The sequence below is a fragment of the Hypanus sabinus genome, chromosome 28, assembly GCF_030144855.1.
Source record: "Hypanus sabinus isolate sHypSab1 chromosome 28, sHypSab1.hap1, whole genome shotgun sequence".
NCBI lineage: Eukaryota > Metazoa > Chordata > Chondrichthyes > Myliobatiformes > Dasyatidae > Hypanus > Hypanus sabinus.
The window spans coordinates 43147536-43163612 of NC_082733.1; the positions used below are offsets into that span (position 1 = coordinate 43147536).

Sequence of the window (16077 nt, forward strand, 5' to 3'; positions counted from 1 at the left end):
AATAAAGGATGAGAAGCGACCAGTGCAGGATGAGAGTGTGCCAGTGAGTTGTGGAGTCAGTTAGGGATTGGCATGGCATCCAGAGAGGATGTGCAGAGGATGTACATATATGCTGGGTGCAGCAAGTGCATTTTTATAACACCCTTCACAACCTTAAGAACACCCCAAGTGGTTTGCAGAAAAGGAGGTACTGATGAAGCATGCGATCAGAGGGAGCCCCGAGAAACCACAATGAGATAAGCTGCCTCAGAGGTGTGGGTTGGTTGGGTTGGCTGGCTGGTAGCTTGCTTTATTCATTTATCCGTTCGTTCATTCATTCAGCGCGGAACTGGCCTTGCCGGCCCAATGAACTGCACCACCCGGCAACCTACCGATTTAGCCTTAGCCTAATGACAACACAATTTATAATGACCAGTTAACCTACTAACTGGTACATCCTTGTACTTTGGGAGGAAATTGGAGCATCGAGACAAAACCCACATGGCCATGAGGAGAACGTACAAACTCTTATTGTAATAGTGTTGTACTAACTGCTACACTACCATGACAGCCTAATTAAATTTACTACTCTTTACTAAATGAAATTTATCCATTTTTGCTTTACCCACACACATTAGGGAGAGACCAAACATTGTCAATCCCTGGGATTATGTCAAGGCAAATAGTTCTACCTGTGTCCTGGCCAACAAAAATACCCAATGAAAGACCACTGGATCATTCATTATTTCATTGATGGTTTGATCTTTCATACAAAATCCCTGTATTGACCCTTGTGAATAACATTAAAAAACGCACACAATAACATAAATAACCTATTGTATGTAACACACCCAAAATGCTGGAGGAACTCAGTAGGTCATCTAAAAAAATGAATAAACAGTCAATGTTTTGGATCAAGACCCTTCTTCAGGACTCAGAAAGAAGGGGGAAAGACGTCAGAATAAAAAGGTGGGGGGGGGGGGGGAGGCTAGCTAGAAGGTGACGGGTGAAGCCAGGTGGGTTGGGAAAAGGAAGGTTAATGGGACCCGGGGGAAGTAGATGAGAAAAGGTAAAAAGGTCAGAGTGTTGAATGGGGGGGGGGGGGGGGGGGAATTCGTTTACCAGAAGCTATCTTATATATGTATATCTATTATGTTGTTTTTTAGTATTATTATTGTATTCTTTAGCTTTTGTGGGTTTTTTTGTGCTGAATGGATTCAGAGTAATAATTATTTTGTTCTCCTTACAATTGTGTACATGAAATCGCATTAAATAATCTTGAATGTAACGTATATCTGCATGCTTTTTTTTGAAAACTTTTTTTATTGCATTTTTAATTACAGAGTAAAGTATGAAAAAATGTATATAACCCTTACCCCCCCTTAACCCCTCCCCCTAACTGCCCTATAGAAAAATAAAGAGAAAGAAAGAGAAAAAAAAGAAAGAAAGAGTGCCTGGTTGTTGGAAGATCTCCACATGCTCCATGGAGTTCGTAATAACTTTAATATATATATTTATTTCTTTCCCCAAATAACCAATTGTTTCATCTTCAGAGCATCTATATACTTAGTCCTGTCTTTTGTAAATAAGGGCTCCAAATTTTCAGAAATGTTTCATATTTATCTCTTAAATTATAAGTAATTTTTTCTAATGGAATACAGCCATAGATTTCTTTCTTCCAAGAGTCTATACTTAAATATGTATCCGATTTCCAAGTAACTGCAATAGCTTTTTTGGCTACTGCCAGTGCAATTTTTATGAATTATTTCTGATATTTATTTAGTTTGAGTTTCGGTTTTATCCCTTCAATATCACCTAGTAAGAGTAATATTGGATTATGAGGAAATTGTGTTCCTGTAATTTGTTCCAGTAAAAGTCTTAAATTTGTCCAAAAAGGTTGAATTTTAGAGCAAGACCACGTAGAATGTAAAAAAGTACCAGTTTCCTGGTTACATCGGAAACACTGATCCGATAAATTTGGATTTAATTTATTTATTTTTTGTGGTGTAATATATAATTGATGTAGAAAATTATACTGCACTAATCTTAACCGAACATTTATTGTATTTGTCATTCTATCAAGACATAGTCTTGACCAATTTGTTTCTTCAATTTTAATATTCAAATCACTTTCCCATTTTTGTCTTGACTTACGGACTCCTTGTTTAATTGCCTGTTTTTGAATCAAATTATACATACAAGATATAAATTTTTTAATATTTCCTTTTTGAATTAAAATTTCTATTTCATTAGATTTCGGCAATAACATTGTTTGACCTAATTTTTCTCTTAAATAAGCCCTTAATTGAAAGTAACAAAATAAAGTGTTATTTGATACTTTATATTTATTCTTTAATTGATCAAATGACATTAATATACCTCCTTCAAAACAATCTCCTATATATCTAATCCCTTTTTGAAACCAATTATATAAAAGTTGATTGGCCATTGTGAAAGGAATAAGTCTATTTTGAATTAAAGATCTTTTTGCTAATAAAGATTTTTTTGTCTCATCATCAACATTTATCTTATTCCATAAGTCAATCAAATGTTTTAATATAGGAGATTCTTTCTTTTCCCGTATCCATTTAGATTCCCATTTGTATATAAAATCTTCTGGTACGTTTTCTCCTATTTTATCTAGTTCTATTCTAATCCATGCCGGTTTATCTTTCTCGAAAAAAGATGCAATAAATCTAAGTTGATTTGCTTTATAATAATTCTTAAAATTTGGAAGTTGTAATCCTCCTAGATCAAATTTCCATGTCAATTTTTCCAACGATATTCTTGACATCTTACCTTTCCAGAGAAATTTCCTCACATATTTGTTTAACTCTTGAAAAAACTTCTGGGGTAGTTGTATTGGTAGTGATTGAAATAAATATTGTAGTCTAGGGAATATATTCATTTTTATAGTATTTACTCTACCTACTAATGTTATTGGTAATGCCATCCATTTATCAAGATCTTCCTGAATTTTTTTCAAAAGTGGTGAATAATTTAATTTGTATAAGTTTTTTATGTCATCATCAACTCTTATACCTAAATATTTTATACCATTTGCCGACCATCTAAATTGAGTTATTAATCGACATTGATTATAATCTCCTTTAGTAAGAGGTAAAATTTCACTTTTATCCCAATTTATGCATATCTGCATGCTGATCATAAACACAGGATATTCTGCAGGCGCTGGAAATCCAGAGTAATTCAGCATCTGTCCTCCAACATTTTGCGTGTGTTAATCTGTCTGCCGTAAAGGTCACTGGAATGCCCAGAGGTGGTTGTGTGTCGGAGTAGGTGTGAGAACACCACAGCAAGTGAGGTGGGGGAAGGGGGTGCCTGGTTGTGGGAAGGGAGCAAGAGCACCAGAGTGAGATGAGTGGTGTGAGGGTGGGAGACAACAAGGATGAGGGGGGATTGATCTGAACAACGCTGGAGATAATGAAAATGAACAGACATAAAAGAAAAAAAAACATAAAAGTTACAGCACCCCAGATATAGAGTTTTATAATGAGAACACATTACAAACCCTTGCTTGTTTTTTGGTGCCTAGTTCTCCATTTCCCTCACACCCCTACATCTAACAACCTGGAAGTAAGCTGCACTCACCGAGGAAGATATCGACCAGCATGTTCAGGGTGAGCCGGCAGGATGACTGGGCTGCGTGGTACTTCCTCCCACTGCCAGTATCGCAGTGCTCCTGAACAAAGCGCACAATTCGCTTCACTTCCTCCGTCACATTCTTGGTCCTGTAATTCTACAATATGGAGAATTAGCAGTGATGGAGTACAGAACAAAAGGGAAATTTAGTACATTTTACTGGGCACCACTTTAAGAAATAATAGCTGCTCAACAGAACAAAGCTCTTGTTGACTGAATGGATGGGACTTGTAATGTGTTGTCTGACAACAGAGGTCAATGGTAATAAAGGAGAATAAGTGGATTTGCTTTTGAAAGAGTCACGACTGATTCAACGGGCAGAATGTTCTCCTTCTGTGCAGTGCTGTTGTGCAATTAAAAGATGCTGCGATGACTGGTCATGTCAGGATAAATATTCCCCTAAGTAGATCACGTTAGAGAACACTGACCACCAACATCAATGCCGCAAGGTCAAATCTCATACAGGCGATGCGCAGCAAAGCCTCCAATGTACACAAACCCACTCTTCCACGTATGGGTATTGTGTGTTCATTTCTGAAGGCCCAGAGGAGGTCTTTCCTAGAGATGAAGGCCCTTCCATGTGTGTGACTGAGTGGGTGGGTGAGTGAGTGTGTGGAGGGTAGGAAAGGGACTTGTTTTGCTGTTGTTCGTGCCGTACTGCCAAGAACTGTGGGCATGATATGTTGGCACTGGAATGTATCGTGACATTTGGGTGTGTTGGCTATTAATATAAATGACATATCACTGTATGTTTCAATGTACAGTAGTGCTAGAAAGTTTGTGAACCCTATAGAGTTCTATTTCTTCACAAATATGACCTAAAATGTGATCAGATGTTTACATAAGTTCTAAAACTAGGTAAAGAAAACTTAATTAAATAAATAACACAAAAAATTATACTTGTTCACTTACTTACTGAGAAAAATGATCCACTAATACACTTATTTGTTGAAAAATGTGAACCTTTGTTTTCAGTAACTGGTGGACCCCCTTGTATAGCAATAACTTCAACCAAACACTTCCAGTAACTGTTGATCAGTCCTGCACATCAGCTTGGAGCAATTTCAGGCCATTCATCCTTACAAAACTACTTCGACTCTGGGATGTTGGTTCCTTGCATGAACTGCTTGCTTCAGGTCCTTCCACATTTCTATAAGATTAAGGTCAGGACTTTGATTTGGCCATTCCCAAAGACAAATTTACTTCTTTTAAAAACGATTCTGTTATTGCTTTTCTCGTCTTTCGGATCATTGTTGGATTATCCAACTTCTATTAAGCTTCAGGTGATAGACAGCTACCCTGACATTCTCCTGTAAAATATCTTGATACAATTTTGAATTCATTGTTCCCACAATGACTGCCAGCTGTCCAAGTCCTGAGGCAACAAAGCAGCCCAAACCATGAGGTTTTGGCGTTGGTGTGCAGTGCCCTTTTCCCTCCAAATGTACAATGTGCACTTCTGCAAAAAAGTTCAACTTTTGTCTCATCTTTCCACAGAACATTGTCCCAGAAGTATCACAGAACATCCAGGTGGTTTTTTTGCAAACTGGAGAAGTGAGCAATGTTTTTTTTTGGAGAGCAGTGGTTTCCTCCGTGGTGTCCTTCCATGAACACCATTCTTATTCAGTGTTTTTCTTATAGTGGCCACATGAACTGAGACTTTTAGCAAGTTCTGTAGATTTCTGTAGTCTTTTGCTGTTACCATTGGGTTCTTTTTCGCCTCCTTCAGCATTGTACTTTGTGTGCCCACTCCTAGGGAGAGTAGCAACAGTACTGAGTTTCCTCCATTTATAGACTATTTCTCATACTGTGGACTGGTGAACACTCAAGGTCTTTAGAAATGCTTTTGTAGCCTTTTTTAGCTTCATGCATCTCTACAATTCTTCTTCTAAAGTCCTCTGAAAGCTGTTTTGGTCGAAGCATGGTGCACAAAGCATCTTTCATGAGAAGTGCAGGCTTTGTCAGTAACCTGTCTTTCTGTGTCTTTTTTATACGGGGGAGGGCACCTCTACAACCCTCACCTCTAGTCTGATCTCATTGATTGGAACACCAGACTCCAAGTAGCTTTTGTAGCAGGCATCACCCCATGGGTTCACATACCCTTTTCAGCAAATACATGTAGTATTGGATCACTTTTCTCAATAAATAAATGAACAAGTAGAAAGTTTATTTGTGTTATTTATTTAATTGGGCTCTTTCAATCTAGTTTTAGGACTTATGCGAAGATCTGATCGCATTTTAGGTCATATTTATGCAGTAATTGAGAAAATTCTACAATGTTTAGAAACTTTCTAGCACCACTGTACATGTGATAAATAAATCGGAATAAACCAGCATTCCACCTCCTGATGCTGTGGCACAGTATGTTGGAACATCGTCTCGTGGTTGTTAATCGGCAACTGAACAGTCGTGTGATAATATACGGAATATCTGCTGCAAAGTGCATCACCTGTTATTAGGGAGTAATCTGATCTTGTAGACATGCAGCCAGTCATTGACCAGGTACAATTAACAATAGTGGTGCATAACCATTCCCATGTCGTAGGAAAGCAGCATCCATCAGCAGAGATCCCCACCACCCAGGCCATGATCTCTTCTCGCTGCTACTGTTGGGTAGAAGATACTGGAATCTCAGGACTTGTAGAGCCAGGTTCAAGAACAGTTACTACCCCTGAAACATCAAGCTCTTGAACCAAAGGGGATAACTACACTCATCTGCCATTGAGATGTTCACACAGTCAATAATCTCACGTTAAGGACTCTGGTTATCTCAAGTTCTCATTATTTTTTGCTATTTATTTATATTTGCATTTGCAGTTTGTTGTCTTCTGCACTCTACCTGACTTTCACTGATGTTGTTATAGTTACTATTTTATAGATTTGTTAAGTATGTCTGCAGGAATATGAATCCCAGGGTTGTAAATGGTGACATATTTGTACTTGACAATAACATTAACTTTGAATTTTGAAAATACCAGATGTTGCATGCACATACTGTGGTTTTGGAAAAAATGCAGGTGTGTCATTGATGAATGCAGTATAGAACATACACTTCACATTAGGGCGCCATGGTAATGTAGTGGATAGCGCAACGCTACTCCAGAGTTTAGAGTTCAATTCTGGTGCCATTCAGTAAGGGTCTCTGTACGACCTGCCTGTGGAATGCAAGTGCTCCAGTTTTCTCCCACAGTTCAAACACGTACTGGGTAGGTTATATGGTCATTGTAAATTGTCCTGTGATTTGGGTTAATTGGGGTTGTGTGCTGTATCACTAAATAGCTTGTTTTATGATGCAGGGCTTAACACACACAATCACAGAGGTTACCACAGCACTTTACAGTACAGGCAACCCAGATCCAATTCCCGCAGCTGCCTGTAAGTTTGTGCTTTCTCTCTGTGACTGTGTGGGTTAATGCTGGGTGCTATGGTTTCCTTTCTCAGTCCAAAGACATACCAGTTGGTAGGCTGTTGTAAATTGCACTGTGATTGGTGGTGGCATCCGTCGGTCTTAAGAGACCATGGATCTGCGCCTGGAGTTTCCAGGGCGCAGGCCTGGGCAGGGTTGTATGGGAGACCGGCAGTTGCCCAAGCTGCAGGCCTTCCCCTCTCCACGCCACTGATGTTGTCCAAGGGAAGGGCACTAGGACCCATGCAGTTTGGCACCGGTGACGCCACAGAGCAATGTATTGTTCAGTGCCTTGCTCAAGGACACAAACACGCTGCCTCAGCTGAGGCTCAAACCAGTGACCTTCAGGTTACCAGTCTGATGCCTTGCCCACTAGGCCACGCACCAACACACTGTGATTAGGCTCAGATTAAATCACAACGTGGCTCAAAGGGCCAATTCCACGCTGTATGGCCATAACAAAATAAATAGAGAGGAAAGCCATTCATTCCAGTGCCTGTATTATCTCTGCACAGAACATTAGTCCTTCCCCACAGTCTGTTTTCTAACTATTTATCAATTCCATTTGAAAAGTCCCCGGTCAATCTGCTTCCTTCACTCTTCCATACATCACAATCCAGATCAGAATCCAAGCTGCACATTCCCATCAGCTCTTGGTTCTTTTATCAGTGGTCTCTGGTTCGTGACCCTCCTGCCACAGGAAACTGTTTCCTCAAAACCCTTTTACTAGTACCTTGAGACACAGGGGCAGAATTAGGCTATTTGGCCCATCAAGTCTGCTCTGTCATTGATCATGGCTGATTTATTTTTCCTCAAGCCGTTCTCTTGCCTTTTCCCTGTAACCTTTGATGCCCTGACTCTAATGGGAGAAGGCAGGAGAACGTGGTTGAGAGAGATAATAAATAAGCCATGATCAAAAGGCAGAGCAGGCTCAGAGGAGAAGAATGACCTAATTCTGCTCCTATGTCTTATAGAGTCTATTAATCTCTGCTTTAACAGCACAAGCCACTCATTAAGTAATAGTACTTTAGCAGTTGTAACGTGAATCAATATTTTAGAACCTAGTACGAAAGGTTAATTATCCAGTAATACCGTGTTAATATTTGTAAGAACAACTAATAACTAAGCAGAACATACTTTCTTCCGGATGCAGTTGTCACAGGTCACCTCTGGGTGCTCCTTGCAGAACTGGGCATTGAAGCTGTTTTCCCCAAAGTAGGCCAGCAACTGTATCCTGCGACACTCCACCACATTCTCACAGTAATGCACCATATTGTACAAGTTGTTGAAGTGCGTCTGCTTGGTGAACTGGTTCCCATCTTTCTCCACTGCAAAAAAGCATATCACATTTTAGGGCAGACGCAGAATGGTGCAGAATCCAGCATCTTGCAGGGTGCCCTGCACACCCTTCTCCAACACTTCAAGCTTGCATAACCTTTTACCCTAGACTGCTACAAGGTCTCGTTGGTCAGATAAGATAGAGATCAAGGATATCTCCGTGAAATCCTGCAGTAACAAGCATCTGTTTTTCAAGGAGATGTAGAAAGAAATGTACATGGGCCAAAGAGATGTAGACTACAATCAAAGATCATGGGTTAAGAGTGAAAGGTGAAAGGTTTAAGAGGAAACTTCTTCACTCGGTGGGTTCTGAGAGCGTGGAATGAGCTGCCAGCACAAGTGTTGCATGCAGGCTTGATTTTAATGTTTCAAAGAAGTTTGGATAGGTACATGGATGGTACTGGTATGAAGGGCAGGCCGATGGGAGAAGCAGTTTAAATTGTTTGGTGTGGACTAGATGGGCCGAAGGCCCTGTTTCTGTGTCGTATGTTTTTATGACCCTAAGAAACAGACAAATGAAAGGTGAAACATTAATGATTGCTAACACACAAAATACCAGAGGAACACAGGTCAGGCAACATCTATAGAGGGGAATAAACAGATAACGTTTCCCGCTGAAACCCTTGATCAAAGCTTCATCAGGATCTCGGCCTGAAACGTTGACTGTTTATTCTGCTCCATAGGTGCTGCCTGGCTCGCTGAGTTCCAAAAGCAGGTTGTGTGTGTCACTTTGGATTTCCAGCATCTGTAGAATCTCTTGTGACGGGTGAAAGGTGAAAATAGGCTGTAAGAAAAGCAGATTTGTTTTTGTATTTTAAGAGCCCGGAAGAACTGCAGGAATGAAAGTTCACAGTTTCAATTGGTCTCTTTTCTATCGTGGGATGTCATTGCAAGAAATAAGTCTTAAATACCAGCCCTTTCTTGCTAAAGTGTTCAAATCAACTTCACGGTTCACTGATAATGACACTGGTACAGACCAAGCTTCCACTTTAGCAGGGTACAACTCATCCTGTGACCTTCAGTGATTCAAACTTCTCCCTTCTCACACATTGTTGTGCTTTTAAGGGTCAAGCATGAGGCTTGCTGTAATTTCCCCATGAAATCCTGGCTCTTTTGTTCCTGCTGGATGTTCTGAGTCAGTCACAGTAGAATGAACATGCTGGAACTATAGTGTATACTCATGGGTGCAGATTATTCAGGTGCCACAACCAAGCCCTTACTTGTGCACATACGATGTAAAAGTGTGCATTGGCTTTCATTAATCAGGGATTGAGTTCAAGAGCTCTGAGGTAATATTGCAGCCCAAGAAAACTCTGGTTAGAACATCTGGAATTCTGTGCTCAGTTCTGGTTGCCTCATTATAGGAAGGAGATACAAGTTTTAGAGAGGGTACAGAGGAAATTTACCAGGGAGCTGCATGGATTGGAAAGCATGAGGATAGGTTGAGCAAGCTAGAGCTTTTGTCTTTGGAACGAAGAAGGATAAGAGATGACTTGATATAAGTGTACATGATAAGAGGCACATATCAACTCGATAGCTGGAGACTTTTTCTCAGTAGAAATGGCTAATACTCGAAGACATAATTTTAAGGTGATTGAAGGAAAGTATTTAGGAGATGTCAGGGGTGAGTTTTTTTTAATGCAGAGAGCGGTAGGTGCATGGAATACTCCACCATGGTGGTGGCAGAGGTAGATACATTAGAGAGATTTAAGAAACTCTTAGACACACGGATGTAAGAAAATGGAAGGGCTACGTAGGAGATAAGGGTTACAATTGATCTTTAGTGTAGGTTAAAAAGTCAGCATAACATCATGGGCCAAATGACTTGTAACGTAACATGTACAAACAAGCTGGAGGAACTCAGCAGGTCGGGCAGCATCCGTGGAAATGAGCAGCCAACGTTTCGGGCCGAGACCCTTCGTCAGGACTGAAGAGGGAGGGGGCAGGGGCCCTATAAAGAAGGTGGGGGGGAGGCTTGTAATGTGATGGTTTTCAAAGTTCTATGTATAATCAAGAAAAGGAACTCAAATTTTTATTAAGAGATATAAGAAACTGCAGACAAGGGAATCTGGAGCAACAAACAATTTGGTGGAAGAACTCAGCAGGTGTGGGGGCAAAGTAACGTGCACAGTACATTTCCTCCTACAGTTGCTGCTCAACTTGGCAAGTACCTCCAGTGGGCTGTCAGTTGCTTCAAATTTGCATTAAGCTCTTGTAGACCTTATGAAATTTCTAAAAGCTTAAACCAAGATCCTTGAATGACACTTTCTTCACGAACAGGCAATTGGAGTGTTTCCACTCAAACAACATTACAGCACACTTCAGGCCCTTTGGCCCACAATGTTATGCCAACCTTTTAACCTGGATGATATTGACTACTATTGCACAAGCTGAGTGGATTGGTGCGATACAGCTCAGGGCACTGGCAGGGCCTTCAGGTTCAGGGCACTGTGTCGGGGTGTATATGGCACATCAGCCATCGCCAGTTTGCACTCAAATGGGTTTTAGTCACAACAGCAGCAAGACACATTATTATAGTGAATGGGAATTTTAAAAAGCCATCTTTCCCTCACAGCATCAGCCTCTCCCTATAAGGAAACCAGTTTTACACAGTACCGCAAATCAACAACAAGCCAAATGTTGCCAGAAGCCATTACTGACTTGCCCTGTTAAGCTTTTGTCAACAACTGGTTCCTTACTCACTCTGGATGATGCGCCTGATCCTGGTGACATCACTATAGCTGTAGAAAAGAACACAATGTGAAGTTTCCCCATCTCTTCCTGCACGACCCGACTCTTGGTAATACCCTTCCATGGACTTGGGTAACGTGGCGTGGATGACATAGCGAACATCTGGCTTATCGATCCCCATGCCAAAAGCAATCGTGGCACAGATCACCTGAAGGGACACATAAAGCAAAGATGCTACATTCCTGGCTGTCAACATCATTTGAAGATCTATCCCAGGCCCAATGTATTGATCCAATTATGAAGGCAAGTCAGTGACTGTACTATAAAGGGTTAACCCTTATTCTTGTTTGTGGCCCAGAATGTAATAGAACTGGCTGCAGAAGCTTAGGATACTACAATGGGAATACTAAGGAGCAGCATTCGTGAAGAGTGGTGACAGGTGATGATTGATTCTGCTGCGGTGGTTTGAGATGAGGCTACGCGCTGGTCCACTTCCCACAGCATTTCATACAGTACTGGGCAAAAGGCTCAGGCACACACAAAGAACTAAGGTGTCTAAGACTTTTGCACAGTACTGTAGCAATTTTTTTGCATTGCACTGTACTGCTACAAAAAAAACTAATTTCATGAAATATGAGCAATGATATAGACCTGATTCTGATCTGGGTCTCAATTGCAGACTGAGAGTGGGAGAATAATGGTTGGGCAAGGGGGAAGGGAGAAGGGAGGGAGCAGGAAGCACCAGTGAGACACTGTGTAATGATCAACAAACCAATTGCTTGGAATCAAATGTCCCTGCCTGGTGTCTGAGGGCTGAGTATGCCTGAACCTACAGAAACCCCTGCCCCTGGCACTACTTCTCTGCCACCTGTCCCATGGCACTCCACCCTTGCCATTCCTAACATCCTTTGCTCCTGCTAGATTTACAAACTTGCTCTCCACTTCACGTTGACAAATACATTACCATGTAAAAGTCTTGGGCTATATACATGTGCCTAAGACCGCTACAAAGTATGGTATCAGTGGAAAGGGTATAAAAGTAAAGCAGATGGGGGGGTATGAGGTACTCTTTCCAGGACTCACCGAGGGGCTGGTCATGAACAGTGCTGTGGATGAGTGAGAGGTGTGCTGCAGTAAGAGGGGCCCCTGCGTACCTAGGTAAATATTTTAATGCTTGGTCTGTTATGTTCTAATAAACACAGTTTTGTGATTCTAAGTAGATAATTGGAGTTTGTGTATTTCACCAAGTTGGATCCAAGAACCTATTGTTGTAAAATACAGCGGCTTTATTTCCTTAGGAGTTTGAGAGGATTTGGTGTGTGACCAAAGACACACGTAACATGGAGAGCATTCTGTCTGGTTGCATCACTGTGTGGTACAGAGGGGCTAATGCACAGGATCAGAAATCTGTAACAGGTTGTAAATTCAGTCAGCTCCATCATGGGCACTAGCCTCCCCACCTTCGAGAACATTTTCAAAAAGCAAGATCCAAGCGGCATCCATCATTAAGGACCCTCACCATCCAGGATATGCGCCTTTCTCAATACTACCATCAGGGAGGATGTACAGAAGCCTGAAAACATACACTCAATGTTTTAGCAGGTTTCTATCCCTCTGCCAACAGATTTCCAAATAGTCTCACTATTTTGCTCTCTTTTTGCAGTAATTTATTTATTTTTTATATTTCTTTTTGTAACTTAAAGCAATGCTTTATGTATTGCAGTGTACTACTGCTGTAAAACAACAGGTTTGGAAAGATTAGAAAGGGTGGCACGGTAGCATAGCGGGGCGAGCACAACTCTTCACAGTATAGTGACAGGGGTTCAATTCCCACCACTGCCTGTACGGAATTTGTACGTTCTCCCCAAGACCACATGGCTTTCCTCTAGGTGCTCTGGTTCACTCCCACGGCCCAAAGATGTACTGGTTGGTAGGTTAATTGGTCATTTTAAATTGTCCCGTGATTAAGCTAGGATTAAATGAGGTTTGCCGGCTGGCTCAGCTCAAAGGGCCAGAAGGGCCTGCTCCATGTTGTATCTTAATAATAAATAAACAAACAAACAAATAAATAGCTGCAGAGAATTGTAAACTCAGTCAGCTCCATCTTGGGCACAACCCTCTCCACCACCAGGGACAACTGTATAGGTGGTTTTGATTCTTATGCCTAGAGTCCAGAATAAATTAATTTTGCTCAGCAGTCACAGGAAGTCATGTTAATGGTCCTTAATCTTATCACACAGACCATCACTGCCCTTTTACAACTTAAGATTCCAATTTTCAAGGCACTTTGCCATAGAGAACAGATGAGATTTCTTAACTCGAATTCATAGCAAATTTGGCCTTTGGAAGATTTCAACAGAAAAATATTGTGTTTTACACAATTTTAATACTGACAAACCTTAAGTTTTCTGGAATAATCTCAGAGGTGAGGGATTTTAATTAGCTATTAAATTAAGGTTTTTTTTTAAATACTTTCCGTATCTGGTCTCATTGGCAAGTCGAGTATTTATTGCCCTTGAAAGAAGTGGTGGAGATCTTTCTTCTTGAACCACTGCAGTCCTTCTAGTTGCTGCTAAGGAGAAAAGTTCATATTTAGACCCAAAGATGATGAAGGACTGGCTGTACAAGTCAGCATGAAAGGGAACCTGCCTCAACATTCTTTCTGCCTCCGTCCTTCATGGTGGTAGAGAATGGAAATGAGATCAGAGAAGGACAGACCATTTTATAGATGGAATGCACTGCAGCCAATGTTGGAGGATATAAGTACACACAGTGGTGGATGAGATGTCAAACAAGTGGGCAGTTTTGTCCAAAATCAGATTAAACCTCTTGAGAGTCATTGAAGCTCCACTCACTCAGGCAGGTAAAGAGTACTCCTTTACACTCCTGATTAGTGCACTACAGATGGTGGAAAGGCTTCAGATGGAAGATGAATCATGACACTCGGTCACTGAGCTCCAGAGCGGGGGAGACACCCATGCTATTGTCAGTGACAAAGGTTAGACTTTCTCTCATATGAAACTGTTCATTTTAGGAAATAATTTAATTAAGCTGCTCAAAATTTGGAGGATTTATGATCAGGTAAACATGGAAGCTCAGTTGACAGTAAGGATTGAAAGGAAGAAGCAGTCTCCAGTGAATCAAGGTTAAAAATTAGTATTAGTTTCATTTATCACTTGTATATCGAAACATACAGCGAAATGTAACATTTGTGTTAAATCAAATCCGTGAGGAGTCTCCGTCATAGCAACTTACTAACCCTAACCCGTACGTATATTTTTGGAATGTGGAAGGAAACCCACAGTCACTGGAGAACATACACACTCCCTCCAGAAAGCAGAAGGAATTGAAGCCCGATCTTACAGCCGGCAATGTAAAGCATTAACCTAACTGCATGCCATACACCTTTAGGTGACTGGTGAGAGAATTTGAGGTCACTTTGCTGAACAGTTAACTGCCAGTTAACTGTCGGCTAACTATTACTTGGATTGCACTACCTGTATGTATAATCTATATTTTCATTTATATTTATCATTATTATTGTTATGAGCAGAGAGACAACATCTGCCGGAAGTAAATTCCTTGTATGTGCACATGGCGATTAAAGTCTGATTCTGATTCTGATAAAGACGGGTGTGTTTTAAATAAGGCAACCACGTTGTAACCTAGAATGTGTTGCCTTTAGGGGCATTGAAAACAGATTCAACAGGAAGTTTCCAGGCAGATTGGATGGAAGGGGAAGACTGAAAGACTAGGGGAAATCAGGGACCAATGTGCTGATTTTTTTACTGTGACACAAAGCAGAGCAGTTAGTATGATGCTTTATAGCATCAGTAATCCAGGTTCGATTCCTGCCGCTGCCTGTAAGGAGTCTGTACATTCTCTCTGTGACCTCGTCAGTTTCATCCCGAGACATGGCAGCACAATGCTTTATAATACAGATGACCCGGGTTCAATTCCCACCACCACCCTTGACCACGTGGGCTTCCTCTGGGTGCTCTGGTTTCCTCCCACAGTTTGAAGATGTACCAGTTGGTAGGCTAATTGGTCGGTGTAAATTGTCCCGTGATTAGGGTAGGATTAAATTGGGGGATTGCTGGACAGTGTGGCTCAAAGGGCCAGGGGGCCAACTCTGCCCTGTATCTCAATAAATAAAATAAACATTCTAAAGACATATGGGTTTACATTAGTAACCTGTGAGCATGCGGTGTTGGCACCAGAAACATGGCGATGCTTGCCGGCTGCTCCTTGGTTGTGTTGGTCACTGACACAATTGATGGATTTCACTGTATCTTTCGATGTACGTGTGACAAATAAAGCTAACAATTAATCTTTAAATTTTTCTTTTCCGCTGTACTAGTTGCACCTCTAAATAAGCTAGTCATTTTGTTTCAGGCATTGTCTTCTTTCTGGATGAAATATATCAGTGGCTAACGGAGCAGGCTACAGAGAGCTCCTGCATACCACCGGAACATACCATAGCCTCTTACCTGGCAGCCATCCTGGTTAATCCACTTGTTTTGTACCAGATCCCTGCTGGAGTTATCCAGGCCAGCGTGATAGGACAGACCAGCAATCCCATTCCTTTGCAGCTTTTCAGCCACAGTGTCACACTCGTGCCGAGACAGACAATAAATAATCCCAGAGTCATCTGTATATAATGCAAACAAGGGGGTTAGTGAAGCACCAAACCATCCAAGCACCAGCATTATTTAAGGATGGAAGAACTACCAGAGTTCAATCAATACAGCGCCAGCAAACAGCGAGGCTGACAGTTCATGAAACTACTTCTTTCACTTCTCTCAAATATGATTCTATTACGAAGCTGCTTGCGATTGAAGCCTGTAATTTACATTTTGGTGGTTATTTTGGAGCCTATTGAGCAAACCGGCACTTTGCTGTCTCCAAGGGAGCTCAATGAGGTTTGGAGCAGAGTGTGTGGCCTGGTAGTTTGGCCACACACTCCATTCCATCACTTCTCTCAATTGAGGCATCAAGCG

The 16077-nt window shown here is 41.2% G+C and overlaps 1 protein-coding gene across 2 annotated transcripts in view; it reads right to left on the reverse strand.

Moving 5' to 3' along the window:
• Positions 1–16077, reverse strand: part of blm (BLM RecQ like helicase) — a 94776-nt gene that overhangs the window by 22454 nt on the left and 56245 nt on the right. For both annotated transcript variants that reach the window (XM_059953059.1, XM_059953060.1), the window contains 4 exons: positions 15568–15728; positions 11090–11285; positions 8186–8376; positions 3592–3739 (listed from right to left, as the gene is read on the reverse strand). In XM_059953059.1, coding sequence (XP_059809042.1) covers positions 3592–3739; positions 8186–8376; positions 11090–11285; positions 15568–15728 — 696 coding nt within the window. The remainder of the gene's footprint in view (positions 1–3591; positions 3740–8185; positions 8377–11089; positions 11286–15567; positions 15729–16077) is intronic.